Source organism: Balaenoptera ricei, chromosome 8, assembly GCF_028023285.1.
Source record: "Balaenoptera ricei isolate mBalRic1 chromosome 8, mBalRic1.hap2, whole genome shotgun sequence".
NCBI lineage: Eukaryota > Metazoa > Chordata > Mammalia > Artiodactyla > Balaenopteridae > Balaenoptera > Balaenoptera ricei.
In genome coordinates, this window is record NC_082646.1 from 61,222,661 (window position 1) to 61,247,973 (window position 25,313).

Consider the following 25,313-nt stretch of genomic DNA (forward strand, 5'->3'; position numbering starts at 1 on the left):
TCTTAGAGCTGCTGGCTCCCTTTCCTGGGCTTTGGCTGCAGATGTTGTGAATTTGAATTCCAAAGCTCTCATAGCCATCCCTAAGTCTAGTTCTACATATTGATAAGGAGCTGAGGAGGCTTGAGGGCTCTTTTACTTGTCTTTTCTTAAAATCCTCTGTACAGGTTGGGGGGCTCAGCCATATAGTCAGTGTAACAGCCTAGCTACTCTGTCTTAGAAATGGGTCACTGAAGGCAGTTCATACCATCCACTCACAGACATTCACTAGCCTGGCTCTTCCACTGTTCCAGCCCCAATTTGTTCTGGCAAATCACCAAACTTGAGCATGGTTCTCAGATTAACAAATGGAAGAACAAAGATCAGTTGAAGTGCAGTGTTCCTATATTTTCAGAATGGGCCACTCTTCTTTCCATGGCCCAGTCTAAGGTTTCTCAGACCACCCTAAAAGTGTACCCAAAGCCTTTACTCTGAGCTCTCCATTGGAAGCCTGCCAGATCTTCATGCTCCCATCGGTACTAGAAGACACACCAAGGCCTCCTCCACTGGAAATGTCCAGGCATGTTATCTGTTTAAACGACAAAACAACCAGTGTTACAAATAACGAAATGCTCTTCTTCCCTTGAAATATGTTATAAACCTCTCTCATTTCACACTCCTCTAAGACTTCTTCAAGCCTATGCTTCCCAACACAAAGGACATGCGTTTCATATGAAGGCTGAGTTATCATCACTGATCTCCCAACAAGGCTGGAGCCAAAACCCTTTATTTCTCGAAACAAAAAACTATTCTTGTAGTCATCTATAATCTCCTGCTTCAGCTATAAAGTTACTTATTCCCATATCATTTCCATTGTTTCTATCTTTTGCTATTTTATTTTAAAATTAAGATACCACTCCTAATTCTTAGGAACCCACTTACACAAAAAGACAGACTTCCAAGATGCACCAGGATTCAAGGAAAAGCAAAGATGCTTCCAATTTACTACTTTACATTCCCTCTGTAAAATCTTAACTGTCTGTGTGTGTATTTCAGAATAAGTAATAGAAAAATTCTCAAATTCACTTATACAATTTCAATGTTAGGAATCACTTCATGAATAAGCCATGATCAGAATGCCAAGTCTCTTTCATATATCAATACATGCATACATAATATCCTCTTTTTATTAAAAAACACCCAGTTGCAAATATTCCAGAAATTAAGACTGAGATATATAATCACAGTCATATTCCCAGCAGCTATGATTCCAATATGACCTAAATTATTTTTAAAAAGTAGGAACTTTCAAAAACAAAAAACAAACAAAAAAAAAGGAACTTTGCCTTTAATTATTCAACCTTCCACTCTACATTCCTATGCCAATTAAGCCTTAACGAATAGGTCTGGCAAAAACTAAAGGGATATATGGGTCAACTCTAACACTTTCTAAGACTTTTTCTTCTTTATTTTGGTTCCTCAATAAAAGGACCATTAACTTAATTGTAGTTCTTTTAATTTTAAGGATTATGACAACAATTAACATTTATATCATGTTTTATCATTTATAAAACATTTTCAAATATACTGAATCATTTGATCCTCATAATAATCCCATTCTGCTCCTAGCTTCTCATCGGTGGATACTGCTTTCACGTTCTAGTGTAGGAGACATTTCTCAGATCTATCTTTCTTCTCCAACACCACTGCTACCACCCTAATCCTGGGTCTTAAATCTGACTACCAGTACTGTCAAGTTCAACTCTATTCTGGCTCCCCAACTACATGATGAGCTTTATAAGTGTCAGAACCATGTCCAGCACTTTCTCACACAAATCACAGGCTATGTACATAGTAACTACTTAACAAATACCTAATAACAGTTTGGGAAGAGGGATGAAGCAGCTCATCAACACTAGATAAGAAAGTAAAGCCATCTGACCTATATCAATGGGACCAGCTACTGTCCCCTTTCAAGGGTCCCAGAAACAAAACATATTTAAACACTTTCCTACTCACTCTGAAATCAATTTAATCCCTAAAGCAATACAGCCCAACCTCTTTCCTGACTCAGGCACCATCTATCCAACTGCCTGCTAGGCATCTATCTTTGGCTTTATAGTGGACACCTGAAACTTAACATGTCCAAAACAGAACTCTTATTTCCCCTGCTCCCTACCAATGCAACTACTTGTCCCCCAAGTAAATGACACCAGAATTTTCCCAATTCTCAGGCCAAAATTTTTGGAATTATCCCAACTCCTCATTTTCTCACATCTCATATCCAAGTCATTGGCAAATCCTGTCTGGACCCACACCCTAGAATACAGGCTCTATACCACAGTTCTATCCATTGCTATATAGCCCCAGTGCCCAGAAGAGTATCTGGAATACAGTAGGTGATTAATAAATAGGTCAATCACCTAATAATGAGCTCAAATAAGAGAAAGGGAGAATAAGAAATAGAATAAAGGAACAATTAATGATTTTTTAAAAAATGACCCACTCCTCAAAAGGTAAGTGGTTTTCCCAACTCCCCAAGGAGTTCACCACTTCCTTTCCCAGTGGTCTTCAGCTTCTATGTTTATATTGGGTTGGCCAAAAAGTTTGTTTGGATTTTTCTATAACATCTTATGGCAAAACCCAAATGAACTTTTTGGCCAACCCAATATATCATAGTGGTTGTCAACCAGGGGCAATTTGTTTCTGGGGGGACATTTGGTGATGTGTGTAAACATTTTTAGTTGTCACAACTGGGGGCGGTGTCCAACGGACAACTTGTGGCTAGAGGCCAGGGATGCAGCTAAACATCCTACAGTGCATAGAACAGCCCCCTACAAAAAAGAATTATCTAGCTTAAAATGTCAATACTGCCAAGGCTGAGAAACTCTGATATATTATTTGGTACCCTCTCAGTTAATATACTCTTCCTGGAGAGGACAGGGATATTGTGTTATTTATCTCAGTTACATATCTTTGGGGCCCTAGTTCCTAGACCTAAAAAGTAATTAAGTCTGAACTATCTATTCTTCCAAAGTGAGAACACTGAAAAGTAGATTATACTTCATACCAGTTGTCTCCTTCCTCCAGATTTTTATTAAAGAGAAAGAGGAAAGAGAACCAACATTTATTGAATAGCTAGCTATTATGCGCCAGACATGTAACAGACACTACTCTCATATAATCCACTCAAAAATCTTTAAGTATTGGTGTGAAATCTGAGGTTTAAGAGGTAGTTTAATTTCCCCAAGGTGAAAGAGCAGAGCCAGGATACAAACCTAGGTCAGAGCCTAGAGCTAAAGATCTATTCCTTAGTCACAGCAAAAGAACAGACAGATCAATGCAGCATTCCTAAATATTGGATAAAGATGACAATTCAGAGACCTTCAAGATGGTGGAGGAGTAAGACGTGGAGATCACCTTCCTCCCCACAAATATATCAGAAATACATCTACATGAGGAACAACTCCTAGAGGACACCTACCGAACACTGGCAGAAGACCTCAGACTTCCCAAAAGATATATACTTTTTTTTCCTTTTTCTCTTTTTGTGAGTGTGTATGTGTATGCTTCTTTGTGTGATTTTGTCTGTATAGCTTTGCTTTTACCATTTGCCCTAGGGTTCTGTCTGTCCGTTTTTGTTTGTTTTTTGTTTTTTAATATAGTTTTTAGTGCTTGTTATCATTGGTGGATTTGGTTTTTGGTTTGCTTGCTCTCTTCTTTCTTTTTTTTTCCCCCCCTTTTTTATTACTTTTAAATTTTTTTTATTTTTAATAATTTTTTTATTTTAATAACTTTATTTTATTTTATTCTTTCTTTCTTTCTTTTTTTCCTTCCTTTTCTTCTGAGCCATGTGGCTGACAGGGTCTTGGTGCTCCGGCCGAGTGTCAGGCCTGTAGCTCTGAGGTGGGAGAGCAGAGTTCAGGACATTGGTCAACCAGAGACCTCCCAGCTCCACGTAATATCAAATGGTGAAAGCTCTCCCAGAGACCTCCATCTCAATGCTAAGACCCAGCTCCACTCAACGACCAGCAAGCTACAGTGCTGGACACCATATGCCAAACAACTAGCAAGACAGAAACACAACCCCACCCATTAGCAGAGAGGCTGCCTAAAATCAGAATAAGGTCACAGGCACCCCAAAACACACCACCGGATGTGATCCTGCCCACCAGAAAGACAAGATCTAGCCTCTTCCACCAGAACACAGGCACCAGTCCCCTCCACCAGGAAGCCTACACAACCCACTGAACCAACCTTAGCCACCGGGGGCAGACACCAAAAACAACGGGAACTATGAACCTGCAGCCTGCAAAAAGGAGACCCTAAACACAGTAAGTTAAGCAAAATGAGAAGACAGAGGAACACACAGCAGATGAAGGAGCAAGGTAAAAATACACCAGACCAAACAAATGAAAAGGAAATAGGCAGTCTACCTGAAAAAGAATTCAGAGTAATGATAGTAAAGATGATCCAAAATCTTGGAAACAGAATGGAGAAAATACAAGAAATGTTTAACAAGAACCTAGAAGAACTAAACAGCAAACAAACAATGATGAACAACACAATAAATGAAATAAAAAATTCTCTAGAAGGGGGCTTCCCTGGTGGCGCAGTGGTTAAGAATCTGCCTGCCAATGCAGGGGACATCGGTTCGAGCCCTGGTCCGGGGAAGATCCCACATGCCATGGAGCTACTAAGTCCGTGTGCCACAACTACTGAGTCTGTGCTCTATAGCTCCCGAGTCACAACTACTGAAGCCTGCGAGCCACAACTACTGAAGCCCGCACACCTAGAGCCTGTGCTCCGCAACAAGAGAAACCACCACAATGAGAAGCCAGTGCACCACAATGAAGAGTAGCCCCAACTTGACACAACTAGAGAAAGCCCACGAGCAGCAACAAAGAGCCAACACAGCCAAAATAAGTAAAAAAAAAAAAAAAAAATTCTCTAGAAGGAATCAATAGCAGAATAACTGAGGCAGAAGAACGGATAACTGACGTGGAAGATAAAATAGTGGGAAAAACTACTGCAGAGCAAAATAAAGAAAAATGAAAAGAATTGAGGACAGTCTGAGAGACCTCTGGGACAACATTAAATGCACCAACATTCGAATTATAGGGGTCCCAGAAGAAGAAGAGAAAAAGAAAGAGACTGAGAAAATATCTGAAGAGATTACAGTTGAAAACTTCCCTAATATGGGAAAGGAAATAGTCAATCAAGTCCAGGAAGTGCAGAGAGTCCCATACAGGATAAATCCAAGGAGAAACATGCCAAGACACATATTAACTAAATTATCAAAAATTAAATACAAAGAAAAAATATTAAAAGCAGCAAGGGAAAAACAACAAATAACATACAAGGGAATCCCCATAAGGTTAACAGCTGATCTTTCAGCAGAAACTCTGCAAGCCAGAAGGGAGTGGCAGGACATATTTAAAGTGATGAAAGGGAAAAACCTACAACCAAGATTACTCTACCCAGCGTGGATCTCATTCAGATTCGAAGGAGAAATTAAAACCTTTACAGACAAGCAAAGGCTAAGAGAATTCAGCACCACCAAACCAGCTTTACAACAAATGCTAAAGGAACTTCTCTAGGCAGGAAACACAAGAGAAGGAAAAGACCTACAATAACAAACCCAAAACAATTAAGAAAATGATAATAGGAACATACATATCGATAACTACCTTAAATGTAAATGGATTAAATGCTCCCACCAAAAGACATAGACTGGCTGAATAGATACAAAAACAAGACCCGTACAAATGCTGTCTACAAGAGACCCACTTCAGACCTAGGGACACATACAGACTGAAAGTGAGGGGATGGAAAAAGATATCCCATGCAAATGGAAATCAGAAGAAAGCTGGAGTAGCAGTACTCATACCAGACAAAATAGACTTTAAAGACTATTAAAAGAGACAAAGAAGGACACTACATAATGATCAAGGGATCAATCCAAGAAGAAGATATAACAATTGTAAATATTTATGCACCCAATATAGGAGCACCTCAATACATAAGGCAAATGCTAACAGCCATAAAAGGGGAAATCGACAGTAACACAATCATAGTAGGGGACTTTAACACCCCACTTTCACCAATGGACAGATCATCTAAAATGAAAATAAATAAGGAAACACAAGCTTTAAATGATACATTAAACAAGATGGACTTAATTGATATTTATAGGACATTTCATCCAAAAACAACAGAATACACTTTCTTCTCAAGTGCTCATGGAACACTCTCCAGGATAGATCACATCTTGGGTCACAAATCAAGCCTTGGTAAATTAAAAAAAACTGAAAGCATATCCAATATCTTTTCCAACCACAACACTATGAGACTAGATATCAATTACAGGAAAAAATCTGTAAAAAATACAAACACGTGGAGGCTAAACAATACACTACTTAATAATCAAGAGATCACTGAAGAAATCAAAGAGGAAATCAAAAAATACCTAGAAACAAATGACAATGAAAACACGACGACCCAAAACCTATGGGATGCAGCAAAAGCAGTTCTTAAGACAGAATTTTATAGCAATACAATCCTGCCTCAAGAAACAAGAAACATCTCAAATAAACAGCCTAACCTTACACCTAAAGCAATTAGAGAAAGAAGAATAAAAAAAAACAAAGTTAGCAGAAGGAAAGAAATCATAAAGATCAGATCAGAAATAAATGAAAAAGAAATGAAGGAAACAATAGCAAAGATCAATAAAACTAAAAGATGGTTCTTTGAGAAGATAAACAAAATTCATAAACCATTAGCCAGACTCATCAAGAAAAAAAGGGGGCAGACTCAAATCAATACAATTAGAAATGAAAAAAGGAGAAGTAACAACTGACACTGCAGAAAAACAAAGGATCATGAGAGATTACAAGCAACTATATGCCAATAAAGTGGACAACCTGGAAGAAATGGACAAATTCTTAGAAAAGCACGACCTTCTGAGACTGAACCAGGAAGAAATAGAAAATATAAACAGACCAATCACAAGCACTGAAATTGAGACTGTGATTAAAAATCTTCCTACAAACAAAAGCCCAGGACCAGATGGCTTCACAGATTAATTCCATCAAACATTTAGAGAAGAGCTAACACCTATCCTTCTCAAACTCTTCCAAAATATAAAAGAGGGAGGAACACTCCCAAACTCATTCTACGAGGCCACCATCGCCCTGATAACAAAACCAGACAAAGATGTCACAAAGAAAGAAAACTACAGGCCAATACCACTGATGAACATAGATGCAAAAATCCTCAACAAAATACTAGCAAACAGAATCCAACAGCACATCAAAAGGATCATATACCATGATCAAGTTGGGTTTATTCCAGGAATGCAAGGATTCTTCAGTATATGCAAATCAATCAACGTGATACACCATATTAACAAATTGAAGGAGAAAAACCATATGATCATCTCAATAGATGCAGAGAAAGCTTTCGACAAAATTCAACACCCATTTATGATAAAAGCCCTCCAAAAAGTAGGCATAGAGGGAATTTACCTCAACATAATAAAGGCCATATATGACAAACCCACAGCCAACATTGTTCTCAACGGTAAAAACTGAAACCATTTCCTCTAAGGTCAGGAACAAGACAAGGTTGTCCACTCTCACCACTATTATTCAACATAGTTTTGGAAGTTTTAGCCAAGCAATCAGAGACGAAAAAGAAATAAAAGGAATTCAAATTGGAACAGAAGAAGTAAAGCTGTCACTGTTTGCAGATGACATGATGCTATACATAGAGAATCCTAAAGATGCTACTAGAAAACTACTAGAGCTAATCAACGAATTTGGTAAAGTAGCAGGATACAAAATTAATGCACAGAAATCTCTTGCATTCCTATACACTAATGATGAAAAATCTGAAAAGAGAAATTAAGAAAACACTCCCATTTACCACTGCAACAAAAAGAATAAAATACCTAGGAATAAACCTACCTAAGGAGACAAAAGACCTGTATGCAGAAAACTACAAGACACTGATGAAAGAAATTAAAGATGATACAAACAGATGGAAAGATATACCATGTTCTTGGATTGGAAGAATCAATAGTGTGAAAATGACTATACTACCCAAAGCAATCTACAGATTCATTGCAATCCCTATCAAACTTAGTGGCATTTTTCACAGAACTAAAACAAAAAATTTCACAATTTGTATGGAAACACAAAAGACCCCGAATAGCCAAAGCAATCTTGAGAAAGAAAAATGGAGCTGGAGGAATCAGGCTCCCTGACTTCAGACTATACTACAAAGCAAGAGTAATCAAGACAGTATGGTACTGGCACAAAAACAGAAATATAGATCAATGGAACAGGATAGAAAGTCCAGAGATAAACCCACACACATATGGTCACCTTATTTTTGGCAAAGGAGGCAGGAATACACAGTGGAGAAAAGACAGCCTCTTCAATAAGTGGTGCTGGGAAAACTGGACAGCTACATGTAAAAGAATGAAATTAGAACACTCCCTAACACCATACACAAAAATAAACTCAAAATGGATTAAAGACCTAAATGTAAGACCAGACACTATCAAACTCTTAGAGGAAAACATAGGCAGAACACTGTATGACATAAATCACAGCAAGATACTTTTTGACCCACCTCCTAGAGAAATGGAAATAAAAACAAAAATAAACACATGGGACCTAATGAAACTTAAAACCTTTTGCACAGCAAAGGAAAACATAAACAAGATGAAAAGACAACCCTCAAAATGGGACAAAATATTTGCAAATGAAGCAACTGACAAAGGATTAATCTCCAAAATTTACAAGCAGCTCATCATGCAGCTCAGTATCAAAAAAACAAACAACAATCCAAAAATGGGCAGAAGACCTAAACAGACATTTCTCCAAAGAAGATATACAGATTGCCAACAAACACATGAAAGGATGCTCAACATCACTAATAATTAGAGAAATGCAAATCAAAACTACAATGAGGTATCACCTCACACAAGTCAGAATGGCCATCATCAAAAAATCTACAAACAATAAATGCTGGAGAGGGTGTGGAGAAAAGGGAACCCTCTTGCACTGTTGGTGGGAATGTAAATTGATACAGCCACTATGGAGAACAGCATGGAGGTTCCTTAAAAAACTAAAAATAAAACTAACATATGACCCAGCAATCCCACTTCTGGGCATATACCATGAGAGAACCATAATTCAAAATGAGTCATGTACCACAATGTTCATTGCAGCTCTATTTACAATAGCCAGGACATGGAAGCAACCTAAGTGTCTATCGACAGATGAATGGATAAAGAAGATGTGGCATATATACACAATGGAATATTACTCAGCCATAAAAAGAAATGGAATTGAGTTATTTGTAGTGAGGTGGATGGACCTAGAGTCTGTCATACAGAGTGAAGTTAAGTCAGAAAGAGAAAAACAAATACCATATTCTAACATATATATATGGAAACTAAAAAAAAAAAAAGTGGTTCTGAAGAACCTAGGCGCAGGACAGGAATAAAGATGCAGACGTAGAGAATGGACTTGAGGACACGGGGAGGGGGAAGGGTAAGCTGGGACGAAGTGAGACAGTGGCATGGACATATATACACTACCAAATGTAAAACAGATAGCTAATGGGAAGCAGCCGCATAGCACAGGGAGATCACCTCAGTGCTTCATGACCATGTAGAGCGGTGGGTTAGGGAGGATGAGAGGGAGACACAAGAGGGAAGAGATATGGGGATATATGTATATGTATAGCTGATTCACTTTGTTATAAACCAGAAACTAACACACCATTGTAAAGCAATTATACTCCAATAAAGAGGTTAAAAAAAAAAAAGATGACAATTCAAGTCCTTGAGATAAAGGATGGATTACTTTGTACTGCTGTAACAAGCTAATCATTTCAAAAAGAATTAAGTTACACAACATTGTAAATCAACTAAACTTCCATAGAATAAATTTTAAAAAATTAAGTTAGACCCCTACTTCAAATCAAATAACAAAAATAAAGTTTGAAATGTAAAAAATAAAACATAAAAATACAAAGATTACTATATTTATAATTTTATTTACCAAACACTATTTATATTGTGCTTGCCATGTTCCAGACCCAATTCTAACTGCTTCAGTCCTCATAACAACCCTAAGAGATAAACATTTTTACTCCCATTTTACAGATTAGGAACCTATAGCACAGGAAGGTTAAGTACCTGGCCTAAGGTCACACAGTTAGTAAGTGGCAGAACCAAAATTCGAATCCAGGGGGTCAAATCCAATGAATCCGTCTCTAGAGTCCCTGCTCTTACCCATTATGCTGTGTAATTACAAGTAAATATATATTTATAATATATATTTATTTATATAAAATCATGGACTACCCTAAGCAGGGTCCCAAAGGTAGTCACCATAAATTGATAGGTTTTATTATCTAGAAAATTAAATATTTTGTATGTCAAGACACAATAAACAAATAACAATAAACAATAAGCTAGAAAAAACCTGCAAAATATATAGCAAAGGATCAATACCCTTATTATAAGAGCTCTTATCAATAAAGAAAAAAATTCACACTTAGAAAAATGCGCAAATGACATGAAGAGAGGCCAATAAATATATGAAAAAGTGGTCAATTCATAATTAATCAAAGGAATGTAAGTTAAAATAGCAATGAAACACCATCCCTAAAAATGGTAAAACTTTAAAAAATTCAAATACCCAGTATCAGCAGAGAATGTCAAGCCAGACTGGTAGAAAAGCAATATGGTAAAAGTCTTTTTAGTCAATGGATAGGGCCCAGTAGCAGGTCAATTAATCAAAAAATTCAGTTAGAGTAGGAAATAATAAAAAATGATACATAAATACCTACATTTTATTTTAACTCAAATATATAAATGTACATTAATATTCACTAATTTTTTCATCAGTCCACTAATTACTATAAGGAAGCTTTATCTTGACTTGCTTGTAATATACTCTAAGCAAAAGGTACACAACTTCCAATTTCCTTAAAGCAAGGCAAATCTTTAGTCACACTTACAAAGCAATCTAAGAGCAAAAATTTATACAGGGTTTTTAAAAAAAATCTTTCCCCTAATATTCTACTACATTTATCTTGTCCACACATACTAAAATAGAAGGTTTTAAAAAAACTCTTCTTAGGAATTCCCTGGCAGTCCAGTGGTTAGGACTCCACAGATTCAATCCCTGGTCAGGGAGCAAAGATCCTGCATGCTGTGTGGTGCAGACAAAAAAAAAACAACTCTTCTTTATCAAGTCTCTATGAAGCAATCAACTTAGTTTTCAAAGACATAGTCACTCTGCCTTTCACACTCATATTTCATTGGTTTAATATATTTAATTAACATAATTTCAAAAACAACACAACTGGCATTGTAACTGACCCTTGGTAAGCATTCAGCTTAACTGGGAGTGTCAGTATGCAGACCTCAGAGACTACAAGCTGCAAATGTGTTGTGGGCGTGAGTCAGAATGGTTTACAGAGGAAATGTAGAGCAACAGTTGACTCAATAAATCAGTTAAGTGGAAGTCAGTTAGAACATACCAACAGCCTTATAAAGTACATTTCCTGTGACTCAACATTATACTTTTATAAATGTACTCTAATTTTTTCTTATCTTTGTGAGAAAAGGGTTAGCTATATCATCAAAACATGAAGTCACGAAATCGGAAATGACTGAATGTCCGGTAATGTAAGATTAGAAAAATAAATTATAGTAAAGTCATAACAGTGGAATACTATGTAACTCTTAAAATAATACACATAAAGTAAACACAGAATGACGTACATAATATATTATTAAGAATTAAAAAATAACTTATAAAACAGCATGTACTGTAAAAACCTATTGTGGTAAAATATTTAAAGAAAAAAGACTGGATCAAGTAAAATAATGATATGTAAAGCTTAGCATGTACTGGCACATAGCAGGTGATCAATAAATGTCAGCTATTACTACTATGATTATTATTTTTTAACTTTTTAAAATCGAGATACATTAATATACAATATTATATAAGTTACAGGTGTACAAAATAGTGATTCACAATTTTTTAAAGGTTATATTCCATTTATAGTTATTATAAAATATTGGCTATATTACCTGTGTTGTACAATATATCTTTGTAGGTTATTTATTTTATACATAATAGTTTGTACCTCTTAATCCCCTACCCCTATTTTGCCCCTCCTTATTTCCCTCCCCACACTGGTAACCATTCGTTTATTCTCTATATCTGTGAGTCTGTTTTTGTTATATTCACTAGTTTGTTTTATTTTTCAGATTCCACATATAAGTGACATCATACAGTAGCTGTCTTTCTCCGACCTATTTCACTTAGCATAATGCCTTCCAAGTCCACCTATGTTGCTGCAAATGGCAAGATTACTGTGATTATTATTAATAAGTGTTACAAAACAAAAGCTCACAATAGTTATCTTCAGATTATAGAAATGAGTGATTTTCACTTTTACATTTCCTAAATTTTCATCACTAAATATATATTTGTTTTGCAATAAGGATAAAAACAGCTATTTTTGAAAATGTACCACACACTAAGAAGCAGTAGGCTTTAATATAATCAGTTTATTCACCTATTTCTCATTTCTGCTTCTAAAAAGCTTATGGTAGTAGAAAGTGCTTTATCACAAAGACCTTTGAAAATTATCCCTCAATATGCTGTACTTGGAATTTTGAGAAAATGCCCCTTCCGTTAGGCAAAGGGACAGAAATATGAGCAGTGGCAAATTACTCAAACATCAACTACTATCATCATTATCCAAAAGCTGGTAAGTGGCTCTGGTAAAACATATATAAGGAAATTTCATACAATTCCTTTCTTTGAGATTACCAGTGAGTGGATTTGTATATTTATTCTAAGTGGACCCAAGTACCAGTTTTGCCAAACATATCACACTTTATCAGCTGTGTCATCTTATAATGCAAAGTAAATGAAAAACACATTAATTATGAACATGTTTATAGCACTAGACAAGCAGATAAAATGAAAAACTAACATGTGATTATATTTTCTCCTCATTTTATCAGAATACTTACACTCTTTGCATGAATTCTGGAAAAAGTAGTATATGGTGCCAAAAACTTCGAAGACGCATTTTCCTTTGGACATGAAATATGAATGCTTTTCTAAACAGAGAAGGAAAAATGAAATCCATCAGTAAAGCTACTCCAATGGAATTAAAGCTTCTTAAAGAAAACATTAGGACGAAAGAACACTCTTACCTTTTAAGTGTACCCTAATCCTCCTTCCCCAACCCAAGAAACTGTCACTCCCCTACAGATCAGCAGTCCTTTTACTGCAGAGGGCTGCAATGTAATTTGGTACTGCTGAGCCATTATGCTTTTATGTTGAAGAAAACTGTTCCATAGAAGACAAACCAACAATAAGATACAAATGACAAACACGAGAACATTAATTTTCATAAGAAAATCTAATACCAGTATTCTTAGTCAGCAGTGTGGCAAGGAATAGTACCAACAGTTGTGAAAAAACAGCACCAGCTCCCGGGCCTAGGGCTGAAAAGACTAGTCTAAAAGTAAACTTGCTGCCTATAAAAGAACTTTCAGAAAAAATGTTAGACTACTGACATGTATAGTTACCAGAGTAAGAAAGTAGGTAAAGTAAATTACGGTACACTCATACAATGTGTAGGCCCTGGTCAGGCTTGTGGTGCCCATTCCCAACTAGGACTTAAACTGACTATACGTGTTCATAGACTGGTCATCACCAAATAGCTGTCTTATGATTTCCCACATGTTTTGACTAGTCATTATCACATATATTTCAGCTACTATAGCAAGATAACACTAGTGACACAGTAGTAAATTATACCTAGAACCAGATGTTAGATTCAAGTGACATGACCTGCTGAAGGCAGACTGCAACCATTTAGGGTAAGCATGTTGGTGTTTCAATGCAGAGGTATAAAAGGCTTGGTAAACATCACCTCAAGGATTCTTGCAATACGACAATCCCTTACTCTAATTTGCAGAATACTAACACCATCCCCTACGTGTATATCTCCTACACAGAGCGAGGCGCTGCTCTCACCAAATGGCCCCTAACCTGTTATCTCTTCTGCAGCAGTACTTGAAAGTTTCTGAAAATTCTGCTGGACAATGAAAATGCCTTCAATAATCAAGATTTTCTGAACCTCTTTATAAGGCTAATCTATGTACAACAAGCACAGTCCTCATAGTTCATTAGAAAGAACAGTTTCAAAGTTATAATATTCTCATCACTGAAAATCAATATGCTCTTATTACAGGTCTTCTCCTTTAAAAAGAGAATTAGATTATCTATACAAACAGTACTTTCTTAGCCAGCGTATCTATGCCTGGCTGCCTGCAGGCCTTTCATTAAATGAGTTTTTGCTTCTAACCACATGACAAAGCCCATACAGCTGCAAGAGAGCTGACCCGGATTTGGAATTGTCTCCTGTACCCGAAACTAAAGTGTCAGCTAAACTTTCCTGGCTAAATATTCATACCAAGCAAGGACATGAGGAGCTCTGAAAGCTTAGTGATCGAGGCTCTGTAAGAACTGGGTTTGCTCTCAGAAGACTATTTCTTTTGGGCTAATTATGTAAAAGATTTCAAGAATCAGTGGTTTTCTCCTGCTTATCGATCCTGCAAATCACCCTTTAATCCATAAACAGACTATGAAGGAAGATAAATGTTGAATTACCTTCCAGCAGTAGAGAATTATGCTGTTAATGAAAAGATATTAAAGAAAAGCTGCAGGAGATATCAAAACAGACAAAATTCAGTGTGAGGGGGAGGTGTGAATATTCCACATTAAGATAAAATTAAAAGTCAAACTTTTTATCTTTCCAGGTTAGGTTTTTAAGCATAATGACAGATCTGTATAATAGAACAATGTAGCAACATCAAACAGCAAAGTGACTCATGGCAGTTAGGAAACAAATGGATGTTCAACCATAAGCATTTACTGTCTGACTTAGCAAGTACACTGCAGAAATTAGTAATGATATTGGAAAAGATAAGGATTGTATCACAGCCTGAGTACAAAGGGAAGAAAGGAAGTCAGCGCCCAGGCTGTGGATGGATACTGGCAAACACCTGGAAAAAATGTAGGCTTGCAAGGTGGTGTTATACTTGAAGTTAATAGAACTGGGTTTCAATTCTGACATAGTCTAACTAGCTTTGATTATTAGCGGTTAATTAACCTCTCTGAATCTGTTTGCTTACCTGCAAAATGGAAATTTAAAATGCCAATCCCACAGGATTGTTATCATAAACAATAACTCACTTTTGAAATATCTTAGTTTCTTTCATAGGCAATTTCACTCCCCACTAATCAGCCTATGAGGCTGTCTCTGTTTTATAGATGAGGAAACTGAGGCTCAGGTAACTAAGTTACTTGTCCAAAACCATACTGCTAGTAAGTGTCACAGTAACTAAGACTTGGACTCAGATCTTCTGGCACTTTCTACAATACTGTTTATGAAAAACAAATATAAAATATATAATAACATGTAGCTTATTATTTTGCACAGAGGATAATGAATGAACATCTGCTAAAGATCTTATGTAAAAAACAAAGTATTCTTTACTCTTGTCAGTACACCTGAAATATTTTACAACTAAAAAAGCTTAATTATACACACACCAAAAAAGGCTATTTCACCCTTTGGGAATCATCTCACCAGAGCACACTGACTGCTGCCATCAGAAAGAGGAAGGAAAGTCAGATCATGAGTTCTGTAACACTTACATGGCCACCTACTCACCTCAAAGACCAATGAGAAAAACAATTAAGTACTACTAATACAGGTTTTCACCAAGGTGTGGCCAGACACATCATAAAACTACAGTGTACAATATGGTGGGTACTAGCCACATAAAGCTACTGAGCACTTAAAATGTGGCTAATGCAAATGAGTAAATGAATTTTTAATTTTATTTAAAGTTTAGTTTAAAAACATACTTGATTCAGTTACTGGAAAACTTTTTAAGTACGTTTGGAACTACTTAGGTATGTGAATCTGTTGTCAACTGTAAATTTTTTAAAACCTAAATATATATCAAGTATTTCCAATAAAAAATAAGGGTCATGGCACAGTGGTTAAGAATCCGCCTGCCAATGCAAGGGACACAGGTTCAAGCCCTGGTCTGGGAAGATCCCACATGCTGTGGAGCAACTCAGCCTGTGCGCCACAACTACTGAGCCTGCGTGCCACAAATACTGAAGCCCACGCTCCTAGAGCCTGTGCTCCGCAACAAGAGAAGCCACCTCAGTGAGAAGCCCGTGCACCGCAATGAAGAGTAGCCCCTGCTCGCCGCAACCAGAGAAAGCCCGTGAACGGCAACGAAGACCCAACACAGCCAAAAATAAATAAATAAATTTATTTTTTTAAAAAATTAGAGTCTGAATTGAGATGTGCTCTAAGTGTAAAATATACAGAGGATCTCAAAGACTTAATAAAAAAAAGAAATGTAAACTATCTCTAATAATTTTTTATATTAACTACAGGTTAAAATAATATTTTAGATATACTGGGTTAAATAAAATACGTTATTAAAATTAACTTCACCAGTTTCTTTTTACCTTTTTTAGGTGGCTACTAGAAAATTTTAAATTACACATGTGGATACACATTACTATATATAAAATAGATAAACAAGGACCTACTGTATAGCACACGGAACTATATTCAATATCTTATAATAACTTATAATGGAAAGGAATCTGAAAAAGAAAATATATATGTATATACATAACTGAATCACTTTGCTCTACACCTGAAACACTGTAAATCAACTATACTTCAATAAAAAAAATTACATATGTGGCTCACATTATTCATCTACTGGACAGCACTGGTATAAGGGAAGTAAGAGGAAGTTTGCATCTAAAAGCATATGTATGTATAAAAGAAAAAGAAAACTCCTGACATTCAAAGGCAGTAAAAACTATGATTATTATACAAATGAAATGGAGACGACACTGATATGCAGATAACAGTATAAATATTTAAAGTACGTATATAGGTACTACCATAGTTTTGGACACAGTGCTATCTAGAAGACATGAAAACCTACCTTGTTTATTTCGTTCACAATAAATCCTTCTGAAGCTGTAACCTCTGGGATGCCATCAAGGCCAATTCCTTGACAAGTCAGGCTGCCATACAAAGTTGGTTTCCCTATATAGCACAAAAAAGCATGTCTCAAAAAAATACAAGAATTAAACATTTTTCTCCTTGAAGACCCAATTCAGGCATCTGTATAAATGCGAGGAAATTGGCTCATGAAAGAAAAGCAGGCACTTGTGTTAAAAGTGAGGTGAAGTAGAAAGAGCACTAGTCTAGGCAAACCTAATTTGGAAGAAATAAATTCAAGGACTAAAAGCCAGGAACAAAGATTTTGAGATACAATATAGTATTTGTAGAGAAAACTACTAGAGTAATCTCAACCTCAGTTTTACTGGCTGTGAAATGGAATTCTACCAGGATGAAAGGTGAAGATGAACATGAACATATGCATTTATCCACAGTATATACACATAATTCAGAGTAAAGAGTTAAGCTTCAATAAGTGGAAAATTTGCTTAAGTAGGACACTGCTTTTGCAGTGATATGGGCTAAATAAGATATTATCCTACACATAAACATATGTAGATGGTAGAATGGAGTTAAAAACATTCTATTCTTCTTCTGCACTTTATATATACACTTCTGCAACAGCCCATAACACGCTGTTTACATTTCTGGCCTCCCCACCAGACTGTGAAGTCCTTGAGTTCAGAAACTAGCAAGGTGCTACAAATTATTCAGTAAGTAACTTGCACCAAACTGCAATTCTAGGAGTAAGAGGGAAGTAAAAACCATCATGGATTCATGCAGAGTGGGAGAGCTTCTTAGAGAGGGTGGGACTTAAGTAGGATCTTGAAAGAAAGATAGGACTAGGCCAAAGATAAGGGAAAGGAAACCCCAAGTCAGGGAGGGGCATGTCAAGAATAAAAAAAAGCCACAAAGAACAAGGGGGAAGGAGGCATCAATTAATATACCAGTTTGGTAGCTGAAAGATACTAATGGAGTAACTCACAATCTAGGGTAGAAGTATGGACTAGAGAAGATCTAGTGAAGTAGGTTTTGCAGAGAAATGGCATGAAATTCTAGTTCAGAAAGATGCCACAAAAATAGGATTGAGTGAACTCTGCTTTTTGCCACATTTCATGATTCCCTCCTGACTTCACCAACCATCCTATGAAGTCTGGCCCTTTTGGTACAATATTTCAACCAATCCCCTGTCATCACCCTCAATGACCTCTCTACACTTGTAAAGTCTCTGAAATGATCTCAGTCTCAGTATTTTGTCTATATAACAAAAGTGGGAATGATCCAACTACTCACCTTCTACATTTCTACATGTAGGCTGCTGAGTGCAGATACAGAAAAGGACACAACTGTGCAGACTGGCACCACTACAATTTACCAGTTTCCAAACTCTGCACAGTTTTGCAGTCCTTTTGCCCCTTTTGTTCCCCAGAGCAGCCAATTCTCATGACACCTAGCCTGCCATCAAAACCTTCTTCCTTCATAACAGCCAAAAATTGGAAACAATTCAAATGTCCATCAACTGATGAATGGACAAAAAATGTGATATATCCTTACAACAGAACATTATTTGGCCGCAAAAACAAATGAATGCTACAAAATGGATGAACCTTGAAAATGTTATGTTAAATGAAAGACACAAAAGGCCACATATTATGATTCTATTTATATGAAATGTCCAGAACAGGCAAATCCATAGAGACAGAAAGTCAATTAGTGGTTGCTAGGAGCTAGGAGGGCAAAATGTGGAGTGACTGCTAAAGAGCACAGGGTTTCTTTCAGGGGTGATGAAAATGTATGGAATTAGTGGTGACAGACATACAACTCTATGAATATACTAAAATCCACGGCATTGTACACTTTAAAAAGATAAACCTTATCATATGTGAATTATATCTCAATACAGCTATTATCTAAAAAAAATTAGAATGCTAATAGTACCTACCTGATACGGTTGTGAGGAATAGAAATAATGTACGTAAAGCATCTAGAACATAGCGCACATTTTATTTCAAAGAAAAAGCTGACCCTACCTCCAACATCACAAAGAAAACTGAGGCTATAAGATACTCTCACATTTCCATACTCATGTCTTTCCATTTATCTACATCTACACTTACCCTCACCTTCTTTCATCTTAGGCTTTTAGACTTAATTCAATCTCCTTCTCTCTCCTCTAAGACAATGGTTTTTCCATTAGTCCTTCTCTTCTCTACCTACAACCTATATTTTAATTGCTCTCCAATTAGTTCCCATCTTTAAAAATAAAAAAAAAAAACCCTTGATTTGGAGACCTTCTAGCTACCCTGTCTTCTTCGATGCAGCATCAATTTCCTCAAAAGAAAATTCTGTTTAAAACTCTAGTTCTCATAGAAATAAAATATCTTATTATAAAAAGATAGCAAAGGTCTCTGAAATGACAAATTATCAGTAAAACAAAGGAAAATTTATAAACCTTGGGAACGATAAATGGCAGGGTGAGGTGACCAGGTGTTTTACTCTGATGCCTAGAATGGTGGTAACTTAAGAACTGAGACAATCAAGGAGAACCTGTTTGACAACAGAAGTGCTCAGCTTCAGGTTTTGGATTTGATAAACTCAAGACGACAGTGAGAGCTTTAAGCAGAAACGCATAGCAGACAACTACTCAATGTCTGCTTGAAATTGAAGAGAGGTCAGAACTAGAGCTATAGATCTAGGAATCATAATCAGGAAGGTCACAACTGAAGCTATAGAACTGCTTAGAATACAATAATATATGGCTAAGAGACTGATTAAGAAGCATCAGTAATGTCTCCATGAATAAGTCTGTGGCTTCCAAATGGAAAACCAATCTGAAGGCCTTCCCCTAGAATGGAGTTGCAGAATCATTACAGCAGAGTGGTCAAGAACATTTGAAGACTCTTAGCACTATGCAAGAACTTTGGGCTAGGAGAAAGGAAGCTCTCTCCTAGGGGTAGTAAATCCTCTTTCTCTAAAGGGAAGGCATATAGATTTAAGGACATTACCTGGGGGGTGACAGCTCAGCCAGGCCTCCCCTTCGTCCTTCCTATGAAGAGAGACAAAAACCTAATTAGGCTCACTCAATGTCAAAAAAGGATGGCACTGATGCAAGGGAGAAAGATCATATAATTTCTAGTTTGGCCACAGCACTTAGACATGATCTAGTCTAACATCTCATCCAGGCACAGACAAATTTTGTTTATTTGTTGAAGAAATATTTGTGGACTAAGTGTTTAACGCCTAGATCTGCTGGTTAAATGAAGCTCAAGTATTTCATCAAACATTTCATGAAATACTTATTAGTTGCACAATCTTGGTCAAAGTTACTTCTTGATTCTGGTCTTGCATTCTCTCAAAGGCACTTGGTGGCCCTCAATAAATGTCACTGTTCTTCCTTTTACACATTCTGTGTTGTAGTAAGCAATGTGTATTTTATTTCAGCCCACTTAGAAAAGTGGAAGTTTCTTAAATGCAGGAGACTATGTTTTATTCATCGTCACCATTGTTTCAATTTGAAAAACTTATTAGTATAATAGTTGCCATTCATGGCACTGCTGTACTCATTCCAGTGCCTAGCATAATAACTTGCACAGTATATGATTAATATATGTTAAATAAATGAATGGTTTGCTGTGCATTCCAATTAAGCTGTTTCCTTTTGGAGGGCAGGAACCACCCCTTAACTTTAGAGTACACATCTGAACTCCGCCGAGCATCTATCTAGGTCAGAGTCTGGACATGGTAGGCGTTACACTGTTTCCTGAAAAGAACTGTACAATATGACTAATATACCACTAGGGGTCGAGGAGCATACAAAGACTCCATCACACACTCAAAGACAATGTGGTGGTGGAGAGTACTGGGACTTTTGCAAATAACTGAGGACCAATAAATATTTGCTAAATGACCATGACTACTTGGCCAAGAGTCTTCCTGCCTCCCAGTTTTCCTGTCTTTCTCCAACTCATTGATCCTATTCTGTCTCTGAAATCACACGGTGCATATGTGTTTCCTTGGCCTCAGCCCAGCTCTTGCGAGAACTAAAAACAATGACCATGTGGGTTTGAGACTTCTTTTTCTAGTCCCAGGGTTCCCTCAACAATTGATGAGGTAACCCCTACGGATATCCTGGATCGGGCATGGCTCTCCTTAACGTAAAGGCAACATCCGCTACCCGCCTCCTCCGTCCCGGTTCTGCACCTAGATTCACCTGAGAGCCTGGGCCCAGTCGCTCTGAAGCCTCAAAGGCGCCGCCATCTTGATCCCGCCTCCACCAGCCCGCGTCTTCCGCTCTTTCACGGAAGTGGGTCCCCGCTTTGGCGCTGCGTCGAGAACGAAGGGCGGGATCTACACCGAGAGGCCACCAATGAAAATGCGCGGTGGATCCTCTTCCCCTCCCCGCCCCTTTGTGCGCCCGCGCTTCCTACAGGAGGCTGGTTCCTGACAGGAGTGTCGGAAGAGTTCCAAGTGCCTGCAAAACCGACGCAGCTGTGCAGGAGCGCGGTTCGGGTCCTCTTGTCCGCGTGTTCGGTGAGCACTGTGTGCCGCGATCTTGCGCCGTGAAGCCTAGCTGGCACAACTGGGGGTGTGCCCAGCGGCCGCGCATGCGCATGCGTCCTCTTCTGAAGGTGGGAGAGGAACCATAGGTGACTTAGCCACCTGGGTCTCTCTGCTTTCCCATCCTTTCCGTGCCTTCCTCTGCCAGGCCGGTTTCCGCGAACCAGCTACCGACCATTTAGCCTGTCTTGATCTTTGAGCGAGGGTCTTCCTTTTTTTACTCTAGGGAAGACTGAGTACTTCAGGCAGCATTTACTTGAGTCCTGTTGTAGCCCATGCACTCACTTGTGACTTATTAGGATATTAATCCTTACAGCAATTCTAGAGTTAAATATTACCTTAAGAAGGAAACTAAAAAAGATTGCACGCTAAGGCGTGTGCATAGTAAAGTGAGTAAAGTATTTGAACCCAGATTTCTTGGCTTAGGATCCAAGGCACTGTTCTTTCCACCGCACTGTTCCAAGAGGTTTGCCCTTGTCTTTATTTATTAGATTTTTTTTTTGATGTGGACCATTTTTAAGTCTTTATTGAATTTGTTACAGTATTGTTTCTGTTTTCTGTTTTGGTTTTTTGGCCACTAGGCATGTGGGATCTTAGCTCCCGGACCAGGGATGGAACCCACACCCCCTGCATTGGTAGGCAAAGTCTTAACCACTGGAACGCCACGGAAGTCCCTGCCCTTGTCTTTAAAGAGCTCACAGTGTATTTTGGAAGAGGAAAACATAGGAGCTATTACTTATCCAACTCTTTGGACGTGCCAGGCTCCTTACACGCATTATCTCATTTAGTCTTCAACAATCCTGTGAGGTAGATTTGATCTCTATTTTTCAAGAGAGACTATGAAGTGATTTGCTTAAAGTCACCCAGTGAGTCAGTGACAAAGCTAAGTTTCCAATCCAAGTCTGTTTCAAAGCCCAGTTTCCCCCTCCTCCCTTAGGTTATACTGCATCTAAAGCAAATGAGTTTCGTGTAGGGCTATAGAGTTCTTAAATCCTTCTTGTGACTTCCCCATTGCCCTCTGGGTGCCTTAATATGAGGCCTTCCTATGATCAGACACTTTCTCAACTCACCAATTTCATTAATTTTCCTGTACTCCTACTCTTTTCTCCAGTCATGTAGAACTTTCAGTTCCTCTCATGTCAAATTCTGTCTCAAACCCCCACCTTGCTGTTCCATTGACCAGGAATATTCTTTACATCTCTGGCTTACTCCTTTTCATCCTTTAAGCCTCAGTTTAGAAATCACTTTCTCCAAGAAGCCTTCCCTGCCTGTTCCTGCCCTTGTCTGGATTAAGTATTCCTCCACTGTGTTCCCAATCTTAGCTGTCTGTACACACTGTACACAAGTAAACAGCCTATTTACTTATCTAGATTGTAAACTCTGTGAAGGCAGAAACTGTCTTGTCTAGGTCACTCCTGTATCTTCAAATCTAGCATAGTGCTTGGTACATGATAGGTACTCAGTGATCAATTGTTGAATGAATCAGAGACCCAGGAAAAACATTAAGTAGTCTTAGCTCATTTACAGTCTGTCATGGTAAAATTTGTACAAACCTTTCTTAAGTTCCTTCTGTATGCTACCTTGTGCTGGGTGTTCTGAAGCAGATGATTGTAGGAAGACAGTCTGTGCAGATACACGTCACGTTAAATACTCTCACACCTCACAGACTCATTTCTTGCCCTGGACCCTGTATGCTCTGTGTTACAGCCACACAACTCTCTCCATTCTCTCATACATCAAACTCTACACATATCTGGATACTCTCCCAAGTGCTAAACTTTGTTCTTCTCCAGCCATAGATTAAGGCTAATTGGAGAAAAGAACATAGCTTTTCCAGAAAGGAAACATTTCACTTAATTCAGATTCCATTAGTAGAATCCATTTGAGCTTATTAGTGCTGTGCTAAGCATTCTCATATACTTTATCTCATTATGTTCAGTTCAGACCATTTTGCAGGCCTGCTCTCTGCCAGGCCTAGTGCTAGGGGTACCAAGGTGAATCAGGCCCAGTATCTGTCCTCAAATAGCTTACAACCTTCAAGGGGAGACATATGCTTAAATAGGCTATAACAATGCAGTGGTCAATGTTATTTATAACAGAGGAACAGTGTCATATATAATCATGTCCCTACTCTAACCTTGCCTCCGTTGATGTTCTAGAGACTCCTAAAGATGTCAGCTCAAGGCCATACCTGGTCCCGACAGGTGAAGAAAGAAGATGAAGAAGAGGACCCACTGGACCAGATGATCTCCCGCTCTGGCTGTGCTGCTTCCCACTATGCAGTGCAGGAGTGCATGGCCCAGCACCAGGACTGGCGACAGTGCCAGCCACAGGTGCAGGCCTTTAGGGACTGCATGAGTGAACAGCAGGCAAGGCGACGGGAGGAGCTGCAGAGGAGGAAAGAGCAAAGCAGTGCCCACCGCTGAGACCCCACACCACCTATCCCCTATCCCCAGAGGATGGCCCTGCAGAAACTAGCACCCAGAGAGATCATGGGAGAAAGAAATCCTTCCACAGTGGAAGTGTGGGCCAAGAAGTGTAAGACTTGGGGATAGTATTTGGGCCTGGGGTTGAGAGCCAGGCAGCCATGGGTTTGGACATGACTGCCATAAAGAGCAGTCATATTGTCATGTTGAGATCCTACACATCCTCACCCATCTTATGTCACCGATATTAAATATTGACCAGTATTTGCCATGTAAAACAAAGAAATGGGTTAAAGGATGCTCTCCTATGCTACATCTTGGGTCAGTGTGCCAAGTACTGCGCTGATTACATGGACATTTAATTTTAAAGTAAATTTACAATCTAAAGGTAAATTGGTTACCTAGTCAGTTCTTCATTTATTCAGTCATTGGTTCAGAAACATCAAGTTTTTCTGAGACCTTCTCATGTGCCAGGCACTGTGTACGAAATTGATATGATGAAAATATGATCTCTGCCTTTATGTTGCTTTAGTCTGGTTTAAGAGAGAAACAAAACAACACTAGAACAACTAATTAATTCCTGACAATGATGTAAATGACTTTCTCTTTCATCAGTTGTTCTGGATGTTTCAGTCAGTCTAATGGAAGGAAGAAGGCAAATGGGAAAACAAATACTGAGTGCCTTTCATATGCCAGACTCTGTTGCATTAACAGATAAAGAGTCTGACCTCAACATGTTCCCAAACAAAAAAACACACAATGTTGGCTTGACATTTCAAAAGTACATTTAACATACAGATTTTAAGCTTTTGAAAATTGGAGAAGCTGTCAACATGGAGCTTATATTCCTACTAAACAACTTGCTGGAGCTGAATTAACAATTCCTCTTTTAGGTGGATGTGTTTTCCAGTTCACAACAGTTGACACCACTTTTCATTTTCTTCCATGGAACTGCATTACCCATTCTATTACTTTCTGTCTAACATTTGGGAGTGGGAAGGGAGTTGGGAGGGTGACCCCTGCTATAGAACTGGAATGCAAAGGGGCATGTGCTCTCATCATCATCAGTAACATTTCTTAAGCATATATATATATTAGAAGCACAAGTCTGAAATATAGTAGGCCCTAAAACTACTTTGAGCCTTTGTGTTGGTATTCGGGAAGGAGAGAAAGAGAGAAGGGGAGAAGATATGAGGAATACGAGTTCAAAGAACAATAAAATCCAAT

The 25,313-nt window shown here is 38.0% G+C and overlaps 2 protein-coding genes across 2 annotated transcripts in view; one reads left to right on the forward strand and one right to left on the reverse strand.

Moving 5' to 3' along the window:
* Positions 1-21,633, reverse strand: part of PAAF1 (proteasomal ATPase associated factor 1) — a 45,286-nt gene extending 23,653 nt beyond the window's left edge. Inside the window, exons 1-5 of the mRNA XM_059930826.1 lie at positions 21,314-21,633; positions 20,109-20,149; positions 17,084-17,187; positions 13,055-13,144; positions 467-565 (exon numbers count right to left, since the gene is read on the reverse strand). Coding sequence (XP_059786809.1) covers positions 467-565; positions 13,055-13,144; positions 17,084-17,187; positions 20,109-20,149; positions 21,314-21,360 — 381 coding nt within the window. The 5' untranslated portion in view covers positions 21,361-21,633. The remainder of the gene's footprint in view (positions 1-466; positions 566-13,054; positions 13,145-17,083; positions 17,188-20,108; positions 20,150-21,313) is intronic.
* LOC132370575 (cytochrome c oxidase assembly factor 4 homolog, mitochondrial) lies at positions 21,494-24,479 on the forward strand. The gene is made up of 2 exons (XM_059930837.1): positions 21,494-21,633; positions 23,820-24,479. Exon 2 carries the CDS (start codon positions 23,832-23,834, stop codon positions 24,084-24,086), a length of 255 nt encoding a protein of 84 aa, XP_059786820.1. The 5' UTR covers positions 21,494-21,633; positions 23,820-23,831; the 3' UTR covers positions 24,087-24,479.
* Positions 24,480-25,313: the final 834 nt, after the last annotated feature.